The 21,337-nt window shown below is 42.6% G+C and overlaps 1 protein-coding gene across 4 annotated transcripts in view; it reads right to left on the bottom strand.

Annotated features, from left to right (window-relative positions):
• Nucleotides 1-230: 230 nt before the first annotated feature.
• The window catches only part of CATSPERB (cation channel sperm associated auxiliary subunit beta), a 55,631-nt gene continuing 34,524 nt past the window's right edge, over nucleotides 231-21,337 (bottom strand). For all 4 annotated transcript variants that reach the window (XM_082232497.1, XM_082232498.1, XM_082232499.1 and 1 more), the window contains 11 exons: nucleotides 16,767-16,909; nucleotides 15,592-15,788; nucleotides 14,552-14,878; nucleotides 13,516-13,655; nucleotides 10,376-10,582; nucleotides 8,729-8,839; nucleotides 7,195-7,305; nucleotides 5,381-5,519; nucleotides 4,430-4,530; nucleotides 2,088-2,162; nucleotides 231-779 (listed from right to left, as the gene is read on the bottom strand). In XM_082232497.1, coding sequence (XP_082088623.1) covers nucleotides 558-779; nucleotides 2,088-2,162; nucleotides 4,430-4,530; nucleotides 5,381-5,519; nucleotides 7,195-7,305; nucleotides 8,729-8,839; nucleotides 10,376-10,582; nucleotides 13,516-13,655; nucleotides 14,552-14,878; nucleotides 15,592-15,788; nucleotides 16,767-16,909 — 1,773 coding nt within the window. In that variant the 3' untranslated portion in view covers nucleotides 231-557. The remainder of the gene's footprint in view (nucleotides 780-2,087; nucleotides 2,163-4,429; nucleotides 4,531-5,380; nucleotides 5,520-7,194; nucleotides 7,306-8,728; nucleotides 8,840-10,375; nucleotides 10,583-13,515; nucleotides 13,656-14,551; nucleotides 14,879-15,591; nucleotides 15,789-16,766; nucleotides 16,910-21,337) is intronic.

Genomic DNA, 21,337 nt, shown 5'->3' with positions numbered 1-21,337 from the left:
TTGCACTCATTTCACACATTAGCAAGGTTATGCTTAAAATTCTACAAGACAGGCTTAAGCAGTATGTGGACCGAGAACTCCCAGAAGTGCAAGCTGGATTTCAAAGGGGCAGAGGAACCAGAGACCAAATCGCAAACATGCGCTGGATTATGGAGAAAGCTAGAGAGTTCCAGAAATAACCTGTACATTAAAATAAACAGAGGCGTAAGTAGACACATTTAGCAATGCAGTGTATTTTAAATATATGAACTATTTTATTGTATACTGCTTCAGTGACATTTTCGGAGGGGGGGGGGAATCTTGCCCAATAAACTTCAGTAAAATTCAGGACAAGCAGCTACTAAATGCGTTTCATCCTAAGGAACAACAAGTGAAAATTCATCACATATTTTCAAAAATATTTTTCTTAAACAGAAAGACTACAGCTAAAGATGAAATAGTTGTAAATATGTTCATTAAAAAAAATACCATTAACATTTCTGGAACATAGTTACTGATAAAAGCAACAGGGGGTCTTAAAAACCAACACATTATTATAACGTTATTACTATTGCCAGTCAACTTCCTGCAGAATCACCAGAATCTACTGAAGCTCTCTTGGGTGGGGGTTTTGATGCCACTTTATTTCTTCTTAGTTTCCTTTTTAAGAAGTTCCTTATCTCAGTTTCAAATACATACAGAATATATGCCACAAAAATAATGCCTCCCATTAAAATAGTCGTCATTGAAGTGATAAGAGAGTTTCCTGGGAATGCCAGTGGAGAATCGTCAATATAAATCTGCAACAGAAAATATTGTAATTCCAACAGTCACTTCCCTTTAAATTGACTATTGTTCACCCTGTTGACAACAAGATAGTGAAACTGGTCTAAGTGATAGCGAAAGCTGGCATATGCAAATCTAAGTGGTGGGGGAAGAGAAGCAGTCATCTGAGTTTATAGGGAAAGCAATTTGGTAAGCATTGCATGTGGTTTGTTGCAAGATACTGTATTATATTGTACCTCGTAAAATAAAATACCCAGAAAAGTATGGGCTAAGAAAGTATGTCTCTCTTTGTTAAGCATAGGTTTTTCCTTGTATTCTCAGACAATCAGTTCTATGAGGGAAGGCTCACAGTTCAGTGGTAAAGCACATTTTGCTTACAAAAGGCCAAAGGTTCAGTTACTACTACTATTTCTACTTCAGAAAGATTTGGGGTAGCATGGCTAGGAAGGAACTCTCCCTGAAATATTGGAGAGGTGCTGCCAGCCAGAGCAGACTAGCCTTCCCAGACATTTGGGACTCCCATCCCCATTAGCCCTTTGCGGTCCCAAATCACCTGGAAGGCATTAAATTGGAAAGGCTGGAGCAGAAAGTTAACCTGGCCCAGATTATCCAAGTGACTCTATCAGCTCTTGTTTGAGATGGCAGCCTTTCCATGGTCATATGTTTGGCACTGGCAGGCCTGCCAAGAGGGCAGGGGGCATATTGCTGTGCCAGAGCCAGCACATGGCCCAAACTCTGAACTTTAATTAAAAAAAGCCACACACAATTAAGTTTCTAGAGCTTGTACAACAGAAGTGACAAAGCAAAATCTTCAGGCACCATTCAAAGCTATTGCTTTGTGAGCTTAGAGGCTACTCCTGCCTTGCAGTGTTTTTAGTCAATGACCGAAGTCACAGTTGTGCTATTTAAATATCTGCTGGGCTTCTCTCACTAAAGAGTACTTGCCTCAGTTCTGGGCCTTGGCATCCAGAAAGTCATTCTTATATACAGGGTGAGTCCTTTAAAAGAGGCCCCGTGGATACAGAGTACACATGTTCCACAGGGCCTTTTTTAAAAGACACACCCTGTATGAGGCTATATATATATGTAAAAGCTCCAGTCTGCTTTAGCTTCCACTTCTGTGCGTTTCCCTAAAGTGTCCTTCTCCAGTCCAGTCCCCCTTGCACCCGCTAATTCCTGCTGTTCTCTGGGAATGTGCTGAAGTCAGGGCTAAATATGTGGGAACATTTTGTACAATCTTGTATCCTATTTTATGTTTGTTAATTCATCCAATAGTATGGTGTAATTTGTGTGTTGTTTTTAAAATGAGCCAATGACAATACCTGAAATTCGTCAAATAAGTTACAAAAGGAGACTCCAGGAATAGTTGATACCCTGAAATGGAAAAGTTCAGATCCCTGTTGGAAAGGGGGGGGGGGAGTTGTTACTAATATGCAGTAACATTTGTTTTCATTTTTTAAATTAAAACTGTAATCCTTGGCTGTAATCCTTGATCTGGTTGCTGAAAGAAAATAAGTGTTTTGTATGACCTGAACAGAAATATAGATATGGCTGGCTGAACTGCAATGTGGCACATGATGCAATATTGCCTCAATATTGCTGCTCCATTTTTAAAAAAAACCGATTCTCTTAAATGTCATAAACTATAACCGAAATATAAAGTGTTCATGTTCACTTGAAATGTTTCACAGAAATAATGTGCAGTACCACGTAGAACAGACAGGAGCTGCTTATTGAGAAAAGCATCTTACATGCAATCAATTGTTTGTATAACTACAGCCTAAAAATCAGTGTTGCTAGCAACTGTGTTATATCCTTGGAACAGAAAATTTCTGAGATTTTGAATTAATATGCAAATTAAAAAGGTAAAGGTACCCCTGACCGTTAGGTCCAGTCGCAGACGACTCTGGGGTTGCGGTGTTCATCTTGCTCTATAGGCCGAGGGAGCCGGCGTTTGTCCACAGACAGCTTCCGGGTCATACGGCCAGCATGACTAAGCCACTTCTGGCAAACCAGAACAGCGCACGGAAATGCCGTTTACCTTCCTGCCAGAGCAGTACCTATTTATCTACTTGCACTTTGATGTGCTTTCGAACTGCTAGGTCGGCAGGAGCAGGTACTGAACAACAGGAGCTCACCCCGTTGCGGGGATTCAAACCGCTGACCTTAGGCTCAGTGGTTTAGACCACAGTAATAATAATAATAATAATAATAATAATAATAATAATAATAATTTATTTGTACCCCACCCATCTGGCAGGGTTTCCCCAGCCACTCTGGGCGGCTTCCACAGAAACAAAAAATACCATAAAATCACACATTAAAAACTTCCCTGAACAGGCCTGCCTTAAGATGTCTTCTGAATGTCAGGTAGTTGTTTATCGCTTTGACATCTAATGGGAGGGCGTTCCACAGGGCGGGCGCCACTACCAAGAAGGCCCCCTGCCTGGTTCCCTGTAGCTTTGCTTCTCGCAATGAGGGAACCGCCAGAAGGCCCTCGGTGCTGGATCTCAGTGTCCGGGCAGAACGATGGGGGTGGAGACGCTCCTTCAGGTATACTGGGCTGAGGTTGTTTAGGGCTTTAAAGGTCAACACCATCACTTTGAATTGTGCTCGGAAACGTACTGGGAGCCAATTAGTTGTAGTTTCCGGGTCACCTTCAAAGGTAGCCCCACGTAGAGCGCATTGCATTAGTCCAAGCGGGAGATAACTAGACCACAGCACCACAATGTCAAATGAATATTGCACGGTGGCCCAACATGTGGTCCCAGGGCTGCATGTGGACCTCAAGGTTTTTTTCCCCACCCCTCAGCAACATCTGATGCCCCCCTCCCCAACCCTCGTGCTGCCTTCTCTAAGTTGGGTAAGTGCTGGGAAGGAGCTGTGAGGGCTGAAAGGATCCTAGAGCCCTCCTGTCTCCTTCCCAAGGCCTGATGCCTTTATTACCCAGCTTTGGGAAGGCAGCACAGGGGGGGTGGGGCGTGCATCAATTTTAGGCCTTGTTCCACCACACCACACCACCTGCCCACATGACAAGGCTTTGTGTGACCCGGAGGTTCCGTGTCAAAGTACACCGACAAGTCAGCATGGCACCAACATTCCTCTGATGAAAATCAGGACGTATGTCTTTTGGTGCCATGCTGACTTGTGCGAAAGTGCAGCATCCTCCTCCCCAGGGTCTGTAGTGGCACTGGAGGGGGTAAATGGGACATTCTAGGATCAAATCAGAAGCTGGGATGGCTTCTTCAAATTCTGGGACGATGCAGGAAAATTGGGGCACTTTGAAAGGGTATGAGTACTCTTGTGACCCACTTTGTTTGAAAAGTTGGACCACCCTGGTACAAAGATTTTAAGGTAAGAAGAGTTTGGGTTTAAGGTTTGGTCTTTTCGTTCAAAGTACAGTGGTACCTCTGGTTACGAACTTAATTCATTCCGGAGGTCTGTTCTTAACCTGAAACCGTTCTTAACCTGAAGTACCACTTTAGCTAATGGGGCCTCCCACTGCCGCTGCGCTGCCAGCGTGCAATTTCTGTTCTCATCCTCAGGTAAAATCCTTAACCCGAGGCACTCCTTCCTGGTTAGTGGAGTCTGTAACTGGAAGTGTTTGTAACCCAAGGTGTTTGTAACCCGAGGTAGCACTGTATGTATTTTCTCTGGCACTTACAGTTATCGTTATAGATAGGCCATCTGGATTATATAGTTCAGTTTTGAGTCTGTGCTCCAAATATTTTTTCATTTTTAACATACTTGATGTTTGATTGGTACCTGAAAAAACAGTTAAAACAGTCGCAGAGTGGTAGGTTTGAGTTTCTTCCTTCTTTTTTACATTTCAGTAGGGCCTGAATACAGATGAATAGCCAGATCTGTTTCTCATGAAATGTAAAAGTAAGAAAGGTATCAGAGGCACAGCATGATGTATTAGAGCTGCACAGGGTCTTCTACAGCGGCTTTCCAGAGGTTAACAAACAGCAGTGCTTTTTTTCTAAAAAAAAAGTTTAGGGGTACTCTCATTTTTCTACTCATATTGAAATACTGCCCCTCAATGAGGCCAAACTTAGATTCACAAAATGTTTAGGGTTATGTGTACCCCTGCATCCCCCCAGAAAAAAGCACTAACAGTGATTACTGGTAATTATCACAAGTGGGTGAAAAAGGAGGGGTGTGGGCAAACATTCATATGAAATGTTGGTTAACCTGAACTCCTCTTTGTTGCCACCATAACTATTAGTCATGGTAAAAGCTAGCAGGAGAACTAGAGGAGGAAGAACAGCTAGGGGGAAGGGTGTACCCATGGTAAACCAATGGGTTGTGTTATGCTTGTTTCAGGCCTTAAGGGTCTGTGGGTGTAATAAGTTTTGCATGCAGAAAGAATTGGACTAGATTCAAATCTTTCCACATCAAGTCTTCCCTGAACTAGAACTTGCAACAGCCCCAGCAGGCATGGCCAATGGATAGGGATGATGGGAAATCAGGAACATACAGGGAACCAAAGGTTCCTCACACCTACTATAGGGCAAGAAAGAGAGCCTGAAAATACATTGACGACAAGTATTTCCAACAGAACCTCTCCGATACGAAAGATAATGATGAATCCCAAGATTCTTCCACTCCCTACCTGAAACTTTCCAGTTGGTTCTGTTGTTGACTTCTATGATTGTGATAAAATAAGGAGATGTCAGATTTATAGAGCGACCCTCGTCCTCAATGGTGAAATAGAGAGGAAGCCTTGATACTGGGAATTTCATTCGCAAGGCCTGGCAATGAAACATATATAGAAATCACTGACATTAAAATGATGCCTGCATGGAAAGACATGGAATGACACAAATGTAAGTATTTACATAATCTGGTTTAGTTCTGCTAAATAGGAAGTCTGATGCTGGACCTACAAATTGCTAATGAGCTGAATGAAATCCAATGGACTGAAAATCAGTCCCAGAAGGTCTGAGATTCTGTGGGTAGGTGGCACATCTGTTAAATCTGTTATGCATAAGGTTGCACTCCTTCTAAAGTAGCGTTTCACAAGCTGGTAAGGAGGCAGCCCAGCAGGGCCTAACGTTCCTTTTTGCCACGTGTGTTTTCTTGGAGCAGTCCTGGTTTGTTTCCAGAAAGAGAGGGCAATCGCTGAGGCTCCCGTTTTGACCAGTAGAGCCCGCAGTCCAGAGCTCCCAGGTCAGCTAAGTGTAGTGGTGGGGTGGCAAGCCAGAGTTGCTTGTTGTTGCTGCCAGTGCTGGGTTCGGTGGCAGCCTGGCCTGACTCTGCAAGGTGCAGGGTGCAATCCACCTCAGCGCTTAGTGGATCAGGGCCATCAGATGTTGCCAATGAGTGTAGGGCCCGTTGGCAGCGTTGCACCGGCTCTGCATGGATTTTAATTGATTTTTACTTATGAGAAGACAGCTGCCCCCATGCCCCCCTCTTGGCTACGTCCATGTGGGGTGGGCCACAGGAAGAACACAAGGTCAGAAGAGGGCCATGGTTGGGAAAAGGTTGGGAAACACTGCTCTAAAGGATCAAATTCTTAGACTGAGCACACTCCTAAATATAGCTTTGTCAATGGAGAACCAGATAAGCCTTTGTGGGAAGGAATGTCTTTCACATTAATTTAGGCTGGTGTGCCAGCTGCAGCTTCTTCTGGAAAGCAATAGCCTGGCCACAGTTATCTGGAAACAAGGATTGACTACTGTATTGGGTTGCATCTGGGGCTACCTTTGGAGACTGCTCAGAAATTGCAGTTACTGCAGAATACAGCTGCTAAGTTAGTAACTGTAAGTGGCTCAAAAGGCTTCACTAGCTACCAGTCCATTTCTAAGTTCGCCTTTAAAGCCCCATACAGCTTGGGACCCAAGCACCTTGAAGAACCATGGGAGTCTTTAGAAATTCTCTTTCAGGTGTCCCCACCATCTGAGGTGTGGCAGAAGGCAGCCAGAGAAAAGATTTATTGGTTAAGATGCCCCATTTGCGGAATTCCCTTCCCAAAGATATTTGCCTGTCACAACATTGTCATCTTCTCAGCAGCAGCTAAGGGTATTTTTGCCTTCTTAGGTTTCTTAACGTACTGTTATTTTGATATACCCGGTACTTTACATACTGGATGTAATGGTTCCAGGATACAGTGGTACCTCCAGATGCGAACGACATCCGTTCTGGAGCCCCGTTCGCATCCTGAATAGAACGTAAGATGCAACGGCGCGTCTGCGCGTGCGCGGGTCACGTTTTGCCACTTCCGCGCATGCATGTGACGTCATTATGAGCGTCTGTGCGTGCGCAAGCGGCGAAACCCGGAAGTAACACACTCCGTCACTTCCGGGTTGCAGCAGAGCGCAACCCGAAAGCGCTCAACCTGAAGCACATTCAACCCGAGGTATGACTGTACTACATATATCCTCCGAATAACAAACAAAAAGCTACACATGTAGGCATAGCCCTTACCTTCTCCTTGCAATCAGAAAAGGCAACAGAAAAGGACAGCTTCATATTTTCTGTACATCCACATTCGGAGCGCTTTGACTTGCCAGCACATTGCTTGTACCGTCCAGAATTCTGTTGGAAAAGTAAAGGGACCCCTGACTGTTAGGTCCAGTCACGGACGACTCTGGAGTTGTGGCGCTCATCTCGCTTTACTGGCTGAGTGAGCCAGGGTTTGTCTGCAGACAGCATCCGGGTCATGAGGCCAGAATGACAAAGCCACTTCTGGCGAACCAGAGCAGCACACAGAAACGCTGTTTACCTTCCCGCTGCTTGCCCTTGATGTGCTTTCGAACTGCTAGGTGGGCAGGAGCTGGGACTGAACAATGGGAGCTCACCCTGTTGTGGGGATTTGAACCGCCGACCTTCTGACCGGCAAGCCCTGGGCTTTGTGGTTTAGACCACAATGCCACCCGTGTCCCAAAGAAGGTATAATCAAGGCAATTCTCGACTGTGCTTACAAAGTAGATCAACATATGCAATGGAAATCATTTGACCTCTGAATCAGTCTATAGTTTTTCAACTATCAGTGGACTGGAGAGCCCTGCGTGTTCAAATTTGGTGGAAAAGGTTGTTAGAAAGAAAGGGAGAGTCAGGGCAAAGAGAACTATGCAATAATTCTTGTTCCTTAGTGAACAGGAAGCATTATATGCAGTTGGGTTGAAGAGAAGCATTCTCTTGAGCAAGAGACAAATGAGCTGAATGGACATTGGGGCTCTTGGGTGACAGCAAATGATTTTGCAGATGAAGTCCTCTGCCTGTTTTTCAGCCTTTCCCTTTTTCTTCTCTACACTCTCCATATTCTTAAGCAGCCTTGATAATGTGGACTTTGAGAGTCTTTAATCAGATGTAAAATATCATTATCTTGAATATCTGGAATAGTGCAAAAGGAGCTATGCATGCAATCCTCTACTGCCTCTTGTTGATAGAACAGGAAAACATGGAGGATTGTAAAATGGGGTGAGACAGTAGAGTTCGCCTAGGGCAAAAAAAAAGGAAATGCTCATATTGGCTGCTCTTGGTGCTTCAAATTGTTCCCATTGCTCCTAAAGTATATTTACCTTGAGTGTGTGGAAAGTAGTTGGGCAATTGTGTCGTCATATGTTCTGATCCTATCTATCCTATTACTGCAAAGGTTTGGCAAGTGATATGAGGTGGCCATGAGGTGGCCATAAAGTTAAAACATAAGGATTCGAGCCCAAGTTTTCAGGTTATTTTTCTTAGAATAATATGCAAAAACCAGCTATTTATAGTGGGAAGCAGACAGATGTTGAGTCTATAGTATGTGCAAGCAGGATGCCTAAGTTCTGGGCCAAACTCTATAGAAATTCTTATCTGGAAGTTGAATTTCAATATTCTCCTCTTAATTAGAAATCTCTTTTCTTAATGCATGTATCTGTTTGTAAAGAACATGCAACAGCACGGAGTGCAAAATGGATAGCAATTTTTTTAAATGTGCATTCTCAAAGCTCTTACAGGAGTAGCTATGAAGACTTACTTTTGAATTTGTAAAATAATCCCTCAGTTTAGGTTTGCTAGGGTCAGCATTATAGAAGTTTTCTGTGAGTGGAACAGCAATTCCCAAAACCGATGGTGGCCTGTAGTTCACCTGTATGAAAAACAACACATTTTAATGGGGAAAATTTATTATTTGAAGAATTTTTGCAAACAACTTAAATAGTTAGCGGGACTGACATAAAAACGTGCAGTGAAAATAATTTAAATAAAATACAAAGGATAAATAGTAAATAGATATGAATTGGATATGCAGTGATAAAAGATAAAACATAAGCACAGAAAGGGTAAATGATTTTATGTTTTTTAATTGGTTGTATAAATTTATTTGTGTGATAATCTTTGTAAATGAAAAAAGAGGAGGGAAATTATATGATGAAAAACAAGACTGGTTTCCCCTTTGTGTCATCTCCCCAACCCTGTATTCATACAATTATTACCAGCAGCACAGATTTCTTTCTTTTTTTTAAAAAAATAAAAATTTATTACGGCTTTATTAATACAGATAAAAGAACAAATTTAAAAAGCAAACTAATCTAAATGAAAACAGAACGAGAAAGAGAGAGAAATGCAGTCCTCTCTCAAAGGTAGATCTCAAGCCGTGTCTCACACATAAGGGGGTGGTTCTTCCCAGATCTCACCTGGGAGTTTCCCTTCTTCCAGCCTCCCAACCTGGGAGACCTTCCCTTCCCTGCCTCTCACACAGGGTCCTTCACCAGCCAGCCCTCACCTCCATGTGCATACAACCCCCTCATTGACCCAGAGCAGAGGACATAAAAACAACAACACCAGGAGCAAGACCAAAGGAAGGCAGGGAAAAGAAACATGAAGATGAAAATAATAAAAGAGTGGGAAAAGAAAAGAAAGGGGGAAAGGAAATAAAAGGGCTAATGATTCAAATATCCTGAGAAGAGCTCTGAAGCCCAGACGTAATGAAGGGACGCAGAGGACATAGCACTGCACGTATTGGAAACTCCCCGATGCAGTCGCCATGAGCGGAGGTATCTCTGTTTCTTTTAAGATGTATCTGAATTTCGGACTTAAGAAACATACGTGTTTTGGAAGAAAGAGAATGGTAACCTGCGAAATGAATCAGCCACTGAGTGCCAAGGTTTTGATCTGGAGATGATTAAGATCGGAATTGGTGCAGGATCAAGGAATAACATCAACTCCTGATATCCAGAACACGGGAAGTCATCCAAAAATGTTTAATTCGGAACTGTTTAGTTGGCTCTTTTGATTGTATTGTGATTTGGCATGATTTGCCATCGAATTAATGTGGCCTCCATAGGACTGTTATTAATGAAACATTAAAAAAATTGATTTTTTAAAAAAGACAGTTGGAAATGTTGACCCTGCCTTCTATCAGAAGATAAGTTAGCTTTTACCTTTCTGCTTCACTGACACAGATGCCAGAGAGTGTAGTGATGTCCTCAGCATCGCTCTCTGTTTCACGGGCCACACTTAAATCCATCCAACTCAGGTGTCTTGTGCCTGGGTATGGCTTTGGAACAATGTATCCCGGGGCTTCATAGAACAATGGGTACATCTGTGCCCTTCCCCTGTTCAGAACATTTAATAAAGGGTACGAAAGAATTCTAAACTAAAATGTAGGATTTAGGATCCTTACCGGTAGCTGCTTTAAAAGTCTGGCAATCGCTGAGCCATTTGGTTCAGCGCTGACATCCTCAACTAGCCAGTCCGAAGGAGAGGTTTTAGCAGATAGAACATAGTGCATTGATTTAAGATAGGAGCAGGAATTCTTCAGTGTTAAGACAAGAGTTGTCACTTCACATCGGAGAGATCCCAATGCGATCACAGCTATGGTGGTTTTACCCTAGGGATGTTTATGAAAAAGCATAACATTACTTGGTCTCCAACATAGATGAATATAATTAGCTTCCCATCATAGGATGGATCTACACACGGGGGGAAACCCACTATAAATAAGTCAGAAATTAAATCGTTATAACAAAAGAAAACAAACACTATGGAAAATCGCAAAGAATTTTGTTTGTTTTTTCTCCAGCACCATCTGGTGTTACATGTTTATAACGCACTCAAAGAGTAGGGGTTGGATAACGCACTCAAAGAGCCTGTGGGTTGGATAAGGCCCAAGGGGCTCTTTAATCCAGCCCAAGGACTCTGCTGCCCACTCAGTCAGTCCCCGTGCTAAACTGATATCTTACCACGCGGGGACTGACTTCCATGATGGGCGTGTGGGTGGCTATGGATTGGCTTCAGGAAGCTCCCGCAGCCAATTCTAAGCCGCAGACGCCTCTGGGCAGGCAGCAACGCTGGCCAATTCAAAGCCGTGCCAGGTTTCCTCAGCTTGTGGGCGGTGAGGCTTCAGATTGGCCAGCGAGGCAGCCATGGACAGAGAGGCCCATGGGCGCATCGCAGGGCTTCAGCTAGAGCTTGGCATGCCTGCTGGCCCTGTGCCTGGCGCCCGGGAAAGCTCTTCCAGAAGTGAGAGCTGCCGTCGCCGCTGCCGGCTCCCAACCACTGCCAGAGGAAGTAGGAAATCGGGGAGGGAGGGGCTGGGGGAGAGAGAGAGAGAAGCCCCCTCTGCTGGTGTGTGTGTGTGTGTGTGTGTGGTCCAGCCTGCCAGAAGATTTAAGGGACTGAGCCTGCTGTTGACGTAAGGCATTTGCATTCATTTCACCAGCACAGCATGTGTGCATTGTACGTACTAGAAGAAATCCAAATTCTGTCTTCCATTGGAATAGTTTTAAGAATTATCATATGACAAATGTTTCTCAAACAGGAATAATAAATATTATTAATCTAATACTCCAAAACAAATGTATGACAACAATATATCCATATAAAGACAAGGGTCACACATCAGGTAATGATAGCTGGGACTGGGCCCCATTCATAACAATAGACCTACAGTACGACCACGTCATACATGCATTTAACTTGCCTGATTTCAACCATACGCAGTTGAAGTCTGGCTGGTTGAAATCTTGCAAGTTGAATAAGGAGCTGGCAGGAGGCGAGCACCTTGCTTGAGAAGCAAGGCAGAGAACTTAAAAGCTATTTTTGCACCAGGAAAATCTGATGCAAAAAAGAACTTTTAAGCTATCTCTGCCATGCTTTGCCTATCTGCATGATGGGTCTGAGGTGCTCCTGGGAGATTTTAAGAGAACTTGGATGGACCTGTGAGATCTCGCAAGAGCACTTCAGGGCTTCTGGAGTCCCAGGATGCTCATGAAGGGGTCCAGTTCCAATGATTTGAGTATACACATTTTTGCAGATATGCAGTCTGCTTTGAACGGAATGCCTGTGTAAGATACAATTGCACTGTAGTCATTAATAACTTGCATCCCATTGTTTTCAGTAAACCTTGTAGTGTAGTCTTATACTATATAGCTGTGTCTGTGCTAAACTGGTGCCTGAAGGCGATTAGGGGTAGGGTGAGGGCTATTAAAAGGAGTGTAACACTATGAGTGGCTGGTTTTCGTATCAGTGTTGCGTTCCCCCCAAAGGCTGCCAGTTAGTGCTGCTTTGACCTATGAAGCCTTAAACGGCTCAGGACTATAATACCTCAAGGACCACCTCACCCTATATAAATCAACCAGAACCCTGCAATCATTACCTGAGGCCCTTCTGCATGTGCCTTCTCTACAAGAGGTCTGGAGGGTGCCATCACAAAAGCGGGCCTTTTCTGTGGTAGCTCCCCATTTGTGGAACGCTCCCGTAGGGAGGCTTCCCTGGCGCCTTCATTGCATATCTTTAGTTGCCAGGTGAAAATGTTTCTCAGGCGTTTGGCTGATTAACATTTTATAGCTTTTAAAATGTGCTTGTGCTTGTGGGAGGGGGATTGCAGGCCCGTGCGCAGTGTGCCTTGGGAACTGGGAAGTAAGCAACAAAAACGACATGAGAAGAACTTGGAAATAAATTGGCCATGAGGTTTTGGCATAGGCATTGGGTGTGTATCCCAAATCATCCTACCTGACTGCTGGATGATTATTCACAAGGGGCAGTCCTGGGTTAAGGGTCCCCTCAATATGCTGGTAAACTAAGCTGACAGCCCCTGGCCACTGAACGGAAGTCCTTTGGCCCATCACCCCCACCTCACGTCATCTGGACCTTCGGATTTCAACCCAGACGCCTTTACCAGGGTACCCTGAGATTTTTACATGTCCAACAGGAGAGGCTCCCTCTCACCCCCAGGTTACACTAAGTATCCAACCCAATGCCTTTTCCCAGCACACAAGCTGGCCCCTCCCTGCCAGCTCACCACCACACCTACTAACATCTGCAACCAATTCCCAACACATCTAGCAACCAAGTCTCTGTGAGCCAGAGACTGTGAGCCAGAGACTGTGACTCTGTGAGCCAGTGTGGTGTAGTGGTTAAGAGCGGTAGTCATGTAATCTGGGAAACCGGGTTCGCGTCTCCGCTCCTCCACATGCAGCTGCTGCGTGACCTTGGGCCAGTCACACTTCTGTGAAGTCTCTCAGCCCCACTCACCTCACAGAGTGTTTGTTGTGGGGGAGGAAGGGAAAGGAGAATGTTAGCCGCTTTGAGACTCCTGAAGGGGAGTGAAAGGCAGGATATCAGATCCAAACTCTTCTTCTCTTCTTCATTACTCTACAATTTCTAGGGTTCTGTGAGGAAAGCCATAGCGTAAACTGGTCTAAAACCAACATAAGTTTGTTTTGTACAAAAACACGGGGAGAAGATTTTTGGAGTCTGAATGCACATTAAAGCTGTGTGTACTTTATCAAGGTACTCTGAAAAGAGCTGGCAGCATGTTACCTTTTCAAAAAATCTACTATGAACAGTGATATCGATTAAATTGCTATTGTTGTCGTCAAAATAAATGTTTGTGCTCACATCCAGTAGAGAAGGCCTTCCAATTACAATGTGCATTAGCCTATTATGGAACACATTATACGCTGTGGAAGGAAACAACAATGAGAATAATGTTTATTTCCAATATTTCTTTCCTGTAGAACAACCTCACACAAAAGGCAAAACTTAGCTCCACTCTGAGACTGCAGTTGGGTTGAAAAATACTTGAGGATTTTGGCTGATTACAGTGTACCCTTATTTCATATACATCTGTGTACAAATGCACATCAAAATGAAAAAGGACTGACAATCCCGGGACCGGGGGGAGGGGACGCTGGAAGAAGATTGGATTGTTTTTATTTCTTTTTCTATCATTAGGAATGTTGATGAACGTTGGGAAAATGCTGAAATGAAATTATTTGGCTCTTGTAAAAAGTGTTTAAAGAGGTAAAAAGGTAATGATTATGAGAAGTTGGTAAAAATAAGATTTAAGTTTTAAGTTTTAAGGTTTTTTTATAAGATAAGATGAAAATAGAGCAATGCAATGCAATGACAGAATATTATGAATTATGGAAAGGATTTGCTGTGATAATTATTTATTAAGATACAAGAGATGGGGGGAGGAGGAGGTCATGGAAAGAAGGTAATGAAAGTGGAGAATTTGAAAATGATGGTTTTATTCCCCCCCCCCCCTGTTTTTGTCTTTTTGTCTTTTCTCTTTGTAATTTTTTAGAAAAAATCTTTTTTCAATAAATATCATTTTAAAAAAACCAAATGCACATCAAAATGAGAAATCCATATGAAAGATCTGTAGGCAGGATGGGAGTCAATAGGATAAAAATATATGTAAAAAACATTTTGTTGAATTTCAGTTAAATTATTAGAGTGAGGATCATAACTTATAAAGAGTTTGCTTTCATATGATTTCAAACACTTTCAGACATTTTAGAGAGAATACATAGAGTAGAGAGACAAGAAATACTGGTATGTGCAGTCTTACCTACATTAACTGGAGTCACTCTGAATTTCAATTCCAGCTTTGACCCAATATCCAAGTATTTAATGGCATGGCGTGGTAGGTCATCAAACTGTTGTACTGTATATCTACATATGTCAACAACAATTTTCCATTTTCTTTTGTTTACAGTGCCAAAGTCATACAAGAACCACCTCCCAGGTAGAATGTCTGTATTTAAAAGCACCCTATTGGGCATGGTAGCATCTCCTAAAGCATTTTGGTCATCCACAACTTGAACAATGAAGAAACTGCTACTGCCTGGAATCACCACTGTTTTCTCAAGATCGGTTGGTTTAAATATATTCACACCTAGAAAACAAGAAAATAAAGAAAACATCATTCAATGTGCAGAAGCTGCATTTCCCTTTGTTGTTGTTGTTGCTACTGCTGCTGCTGCTATGAATATGCCTAATTTACACAAAAGATAAACTGACCTGAAGCTATGGCTTCTTTGATATAAAGTTTAGATTCCTAATTTTTGACAGACTGCCACTACCTGTGTGGCTCTCCTAGTCAACAGCAGCCCTGTAACTCCCACAGCTCATAAAACTTTTTATTTTGCTAGAAACCTCAGAAATGCAGGCAGTGTCAAGTGAAGGCTGAAATCCCATGCTTCATTCACAGGCTGGAAATTGGGGGCTCTTTCTCTTCTTTTTATGGGGCTACCAGATTAACTCTTTACCTTACTTTTCTGGGATACATCGTCCATATCCTTCCTTCATTTTGCCATTTTGTCTCCATAAGAAAATCATGAATTTACACATAGTTGGAGACTGATTGGCTGGCTGTTGATTTAGGAAGGGGATCTAGTAGAAATAAAAATGACTGGATGGCGAGGAACATATAAAAGAGGCTACATAGGAAATTAGGAAATGCTGGGCAGGGGCCACCACCATGCAACCAATCTTAGATGAATAGTATTCCCTACAATTCTTTTCCTATATATTTCCCCACTTAAGTGTGATTAGCATAAGCCAAAGACCCTCCTTCCAAAACTTTTCATTATCAGGTGATGCACAAACCTGGAGAAGTCAGCTGAAGCCTGTATGATATACTGGTCCCTGTAGGGGGCAAAACTCTTAAAGTATTTGCTGTACATGGGCTAGCAGTTTTAGATTCAACGGGAAACCGATCTAGAACATCTACCAGTACAGATGATATAAAGCCCGGAGGAGCTGGCGTCCTAAAAACATCTTTGATTATACACGATCCTCCTGGCCTAAATTAAAAAGAAGCATACATTTAATACCACCTTGATGATGTCAGATCACACATCTAATGAATTTTAACGAATTTCGACTAGTTCCTAACATTCCCTTGCTGGAAAATAGTGCTAAGAGAAAATTGTGGTTTCAAGCATGTCAGCTGGCACAGGGCTACTGTTCAGCAGCTATTTCTGATCTTTTGAATCATTATGATTTTGTATTGAGTTGTAGTAACTGTTTGATGAATTTGTCTTTAGCTTTATATTCTCCTGTGCTTTGAATTTACTACCATGATCACAATGTCTGTTAACTTGTAATGGTATTATTGTTACTGTGAGCCACTTTGAGCTCAACAGTTGTTGTGGGCAAAGCAGAATACAAATATTAAATCAAATCACACAAAAATACCCCTTAATCTCCAAGTTAGGTACACCCAGTAGGTACAATATTTCATGGGCCATATTATCTGAACCTGTTCCTTCTGGGTCTAGCAATATCACATCCCTGGAAGACAGCAGACTCCAGCAGTCTTTGCTCCCAAATGTGGTGGTGGGTCCCCGTCCCCCCCCCCAGATGATGAAGTCATGGGAAAACCATGTCATCATCATACACACTGCAGAAACCATTTCCAATTTCCTACGACACACACATCACCTACTGATATATTTTTGAAGCCTACAAGTTTTGTTGTAGGCTGCTGTTTTGCTCCAAGTTATCCTGGTTGGTGTCTTTGTTTTTTGTCCAAGGGAGCCCTCGGATTTTTCCGTTAACAGTTTGAAACTTGTATTACACGGTATATGTTGCAAATGTTAGTACAAAGTGGTTCTAAGAGCAGGCAGAACAAGAAAGTGGCAACCCTCTGAACAATTTAACCAAATTAGAGAGATGCTATTTTGCTATATTCTGTAAAACAGCAGGGTACATTAAAAAGAAAAACCCAACAGAACAAGACATTGCTTGTTAACAAAACATATGCTGCTATTGATATTTACTCATAATCTAATCTTTTGCCTCTTTGCAGATTACTGAATCTCTCACGTTTTGTTGCTATCAGTGGCTCGTGGTTTAAAAGTAACATCTGCTCTTCAGTGATATACTGTACAGCCAAAGGAAATTCAAAACCTAAGTCAATATCCTGGAACAAAGTGAGAAAATTAATTATATATATATATTTTCATGCATTTATAGATACAAAACTTGCTAAACAATTTTAGGAATAAATAGGAATTTTTAAAAAGATAATTTAATTTATAATAGCAATCAGAGGAGAAATTGCTTAGAAACTGCATTTCTTTATAACAAGAGGTAATTCACATATCCCCTCTGCCCTCAAGGTCTTCACATATCCCCTCTGCCCTCAAGGTCTTCAACGTCAAAGTTTTTTTTTAAAAAAAATATTTTATTAAGGATTTTCTTGTTTTACAGAAGTAAGTGTAATGCCTCGTTTGTTTTTTCCCCATGTAACATTTTTACAAATCCATTTCATTTGTTGAGGCATTAGGGGGAGAAGAAAAAAAGAAAGAAAAAAGAAAGGGGGTGGAGGGAGGGAGGGAAGATGGATGGGGGTGGGGTCAGGTGGCGGTGTTTCTATTATGCTTAATGTATGTAGAGTTTGGTGTCAGCGTTGCTTGTGTTGTTCACTTGTGTTCCTTTGGTGGTGAGAGAGGTTGGGGTTGGCCTAGGGTGTGATTGTTTGTTTGTGATTGGCTGTGGTGATCTTTGTTTTCGTGTGTTGAGTGAGGTGGGTGGGTGTTTTGGATCAGGTTAGCCATATTGATTTGTATGCTGTTGGTGGATTATTGTCATTGTCCTGTTGGGCTGTGTATGTGATAAAGGGGAGCCATACCAGGGTGAAGGCGTCTTCTTCTGTTTGTCCCCGTGTCAGTTTCAGTTTATTAGTTAATTTTTCTAGTAGGGCTGTTTCCCATACTATTTGGTACCATTGGTCCATGCTTACTCCTGACAGGTCTCTCCAGTGTCTGGTTATGGTGTTTCTGGCTGCTGAAAGTAGGTGGGTTATGAGTTCTTTGTGGTGTAAATGGGTATTGTTGTCCTGGAAGATGTTTAGTAGGGCCAATTCTGGGGTGAAGTCTAATACTTGCTTAGTTATTTTACATATTTCTCGTATGGCTGTTGTCCAGAATAGTTGGATTTTGGGACACTCCCACCACATGTGGAGGTATGTGCCTGTGGAGGTGCACCCTCTCCAGCATTTTGGTGAGGTTCCTGGGTGTATTAGCACTAGTTTCCTTGGTGTTAGGTACCACCTGTAGGTGAGTTTCAGTGTGAGTTCTTTTCTTTTCGCTGATATGGATTTAAAGGGGGGTTTAGACTACATTCTGGTCCATTGAGTGGGGTTAATCTCATAGCCTATGTCATTCTCCCATTGTTTTTTGATTGCATCTAGGGGATTTGCGGGATTTTGGAGTAGTATTTTATATATTGCGGATACCGTCCCTTTACCGTTTCCCTTTGTTGTTAGGAGGAGGTTTTCGAAGGTTGTCAGGGGCCTAGTTGCTGCTGATTTTACTGTTGGGTTGTTTAAGAGGGCATGTAGTTGGTGTTGTGTTAACCAGGGCATTTGGGTGTCTTCTAGTTTGTCTTGCATTTCTTGTGTTGACAAGGGTTTGTTATTTTTATAAAAGTCTATTAGGCGATATAAGCCTTTGGTTCACCAGGTTTTTATCTGGAGGTTTTGTGCTGCATGGTGGATTAATGGGTGGTACGCCAGGGGGATTAGTGGGGATGGAGTTGGGGATAGTTTGCCTATTTGTGTTTTCCATGCTTTGAGCATGGTCTGTGTGTACCTGTTAAGTGTTGTGGGAATTTTCTTTAGTTTGTTTGGGAGGAGTGGGTATGTTGTGGTGCAGGTATTTTCAATTGTGTCCCTCTCTAGGTGTACCCATTGTTTTGTCTCATCTTCTAGTATATATGGGATTATATGGCGTATTTGGTTGGCAATGTAATATGCTTCTATGTTGGGGATTCCCCATCCTCCTTCTGAGGTGGGGAGGTGCAGGTATTTGGGGCTTATTCTTGGTTTTTTTATGTGAGAAGATGAAAGAGTGTAGTTTTCTCTGCCAACTGCGGAAGTGGGTTGAGGGGATCCAGATTGGGAGGGTTTGGAATAGGTAGGTTAGTTTTGGGAGTGTGATCATTTTGATCATGGCTATTTTGTCTGAGAGAGTGAAATTCATGTTATTCCATCTCTTTAGGTTTTTGTTAATTTGTCGCCACAGGGGCTTGTAGTTGTGGAGGTACAATTTATTGAGGTTTCTGGTTATTTGTACCCCTAGGTATCTGAACTTGGTGTGGCAAAGTTTTATTTTGGTGACCTTCGTGAGTTCTTTTTGGGTGTGAGGAGGGGTGTTGAAACACATGGCTTCTGACTTTGTAAAATTTACCTGTAGGCCCGACACCATTGCAAATGTGTTGAGTTCTCTGATTAGGGAGGTTGCTGTGCTTATGGGGTCTGGTGTTGTGACCATTAGGTTATCTGCAAAGAGCCCTAATTTATAGGTTCTGCCTTTTATTTCCACTCCCTTGATGTCTGTGGCTGCTCGGATGTGGATTGCTAAGGGTTCCAGAGCCAGGATAAATAAGAAGGGAGACAGTGGGCATCCTTGTTTCGTGCCTCTTTGGATAGCTATAGTATTAGAACCCATATTGTTAGTTCTGCATTTTGCTGAGGCTTGGGAGTATATTTGTTTGAGGATTTGTAGGAAGTTGGGGCCAAATTTCATGTTAGTTAGTACTGCTAATATGTATTTCCACTCTAAGCAATCAAAGGCTTTGAGGATGTCTAGGGACATAATTGTCAATGGGAGTTTAGTTGCTTTGCTGTGTTCGATCAGGTTCAGTAGTTTCCTGATGGGGTCTGTTATATTGCGGCCAGGGACAAAGCCAGTCTGGTCTGGGGCTATTAACTTGTGTAGGAAGATTTTTAGGTGGTTGGTCAAGATTGATGTGAATAGTCTTGGTTTATTAATGAGATTGGGGGGTATGATTCTACTTTGAGGCTGTCTTTTAGTGGTTTGGGGATGGAGACTATTTTGGAGTGGGTCCAGGTTTTGGGGATGGGGCCCCCTTTTATGATGTCATTGAATAGACGGGTCATGTAGGGCATCAAGAGTTCTTTGAATTTCCTATAGAATTCTGCTGTGAAGCCGTCTGGGCCTGGGGCTTTGTGTGGTTTCAGGTTTTTGAGGACCGCATCTATTTCCTCTGGGGTGATAGGGCTGTCCATGAATTCCTGTTCCTCATCAGTTAGGGTAGGCATGGTCAGTCCTGCTAGAAATTTTCTGATTTCCTTCTCTGGTGGTTATGGGAGGTGTATAGGTTGGAGTAGAATTCTGCAAATTCTGAGGTTATTTCTGAGGGAGAATGTTATGTTGCCGTCTTTTTTGGTGATGCAGTGTATTCTTGTTTTGAGTGCTTTTTTCCTACATCTATTTGCTAGTAATCTGGAGTTTTCCCCTCCATATTCATAGAAATGTTGTTTAGAGTATAGAATGTTGATCATTGTTTTGTTAATTTCTAGGGAGTCTAGTTCTCTCCTTTTTTGTTCTAGAAGTTTGAGGAGTTTTTTAGATCCTGTTTGTTTGTAGCGTGTTGAGAGGGCTGTGATGTCTTGTTCTATTTTGCTAATTTTTTAGGAGGTTTGTTTTTTAAGGAATGTTTTCTCTTTTATGCAAGCTCCTCTGGTGACCGCTTTCATTGCGTCCCATAGGAGGGGGTTGTTATATTGTCTACATCGTTTTCCTTGAAGTAGTTTTGGAGGGTTTTTGTGAGACTCTCTCTAATTTGTTTGTTTGTAGTTAGGATGGGACTGAAGGACCATGATGGGGTGGTTTGTGTTCCTTCTCCTATTTTAACGATGACTTCTACTGGGGCGTGATCTGTGATTTTAATGTTACCTATGTTTGTTGATTCCACTGAGGAATCAATGTTACCTATGTTTGTTGATTCCTGTGTGAGTGGAATGCTGTCCAGTCTGGACACTGTATCATGGCGTCCTGATTGGAATGTATAGCTGATGTCTCCCGGGTTTTGTTCACCCTAAATGTCGTAGAGACCCCTGTTTTTTAGCATTTTTAGTAACTTGTAAGAGTTCCTAGTTGTTGGGGGTTTCCTTCGGAGGAAGGTTGCCCATGGGGTTGTAGGGTGGATATCTTTCAGGGATATACCTTTCATATTTAGATTGAGGTCCCCTCCTAGGCTTGCTTCCCCTTCAGAGAAGGAGAGGAATTTGTTTAGTGTCTTCTGGAAGAATTCTAATTGTTTCGCGCTTGGGGCATATATGGAGCCGATTGTCAGTTTGATTTTGCCATCTAGTGCCCCTTTAGTGAAAATGAATCTGCCTTTTTTGTCCTTGAGGACTGTTGTGGCAATGAAGTTCAGGTCTCTACTGAGTATTATGGCTACACCACGAGCTTTCCCTGAGCCTCGTGCGACCCACTGTTGACTGAAGCGGGGGTCGCTCAGGACTTTGCTGCCTTTGGGTGGGTTGTGTATTTCTTGTAAGTTATAGCTCAATTGCTCTACGGAATTCCAGTCTGGCTGC

The sequence above is a fragment of the Podarcis vaucheri genome, assembly GCF_965113315.1.
Source record: "Podarcis vaucheri genome assembly, chromosome: 1".
Lineage (NCBI taxonomy): Eukaryota > Metazoa > Chordata > Lepidosauria > Squamata > Lacertidae > Podarcis > Podarcis vaucheri.
This window is presented reverse-complemented; position numbering and strand designations above follow the sequence as displayed.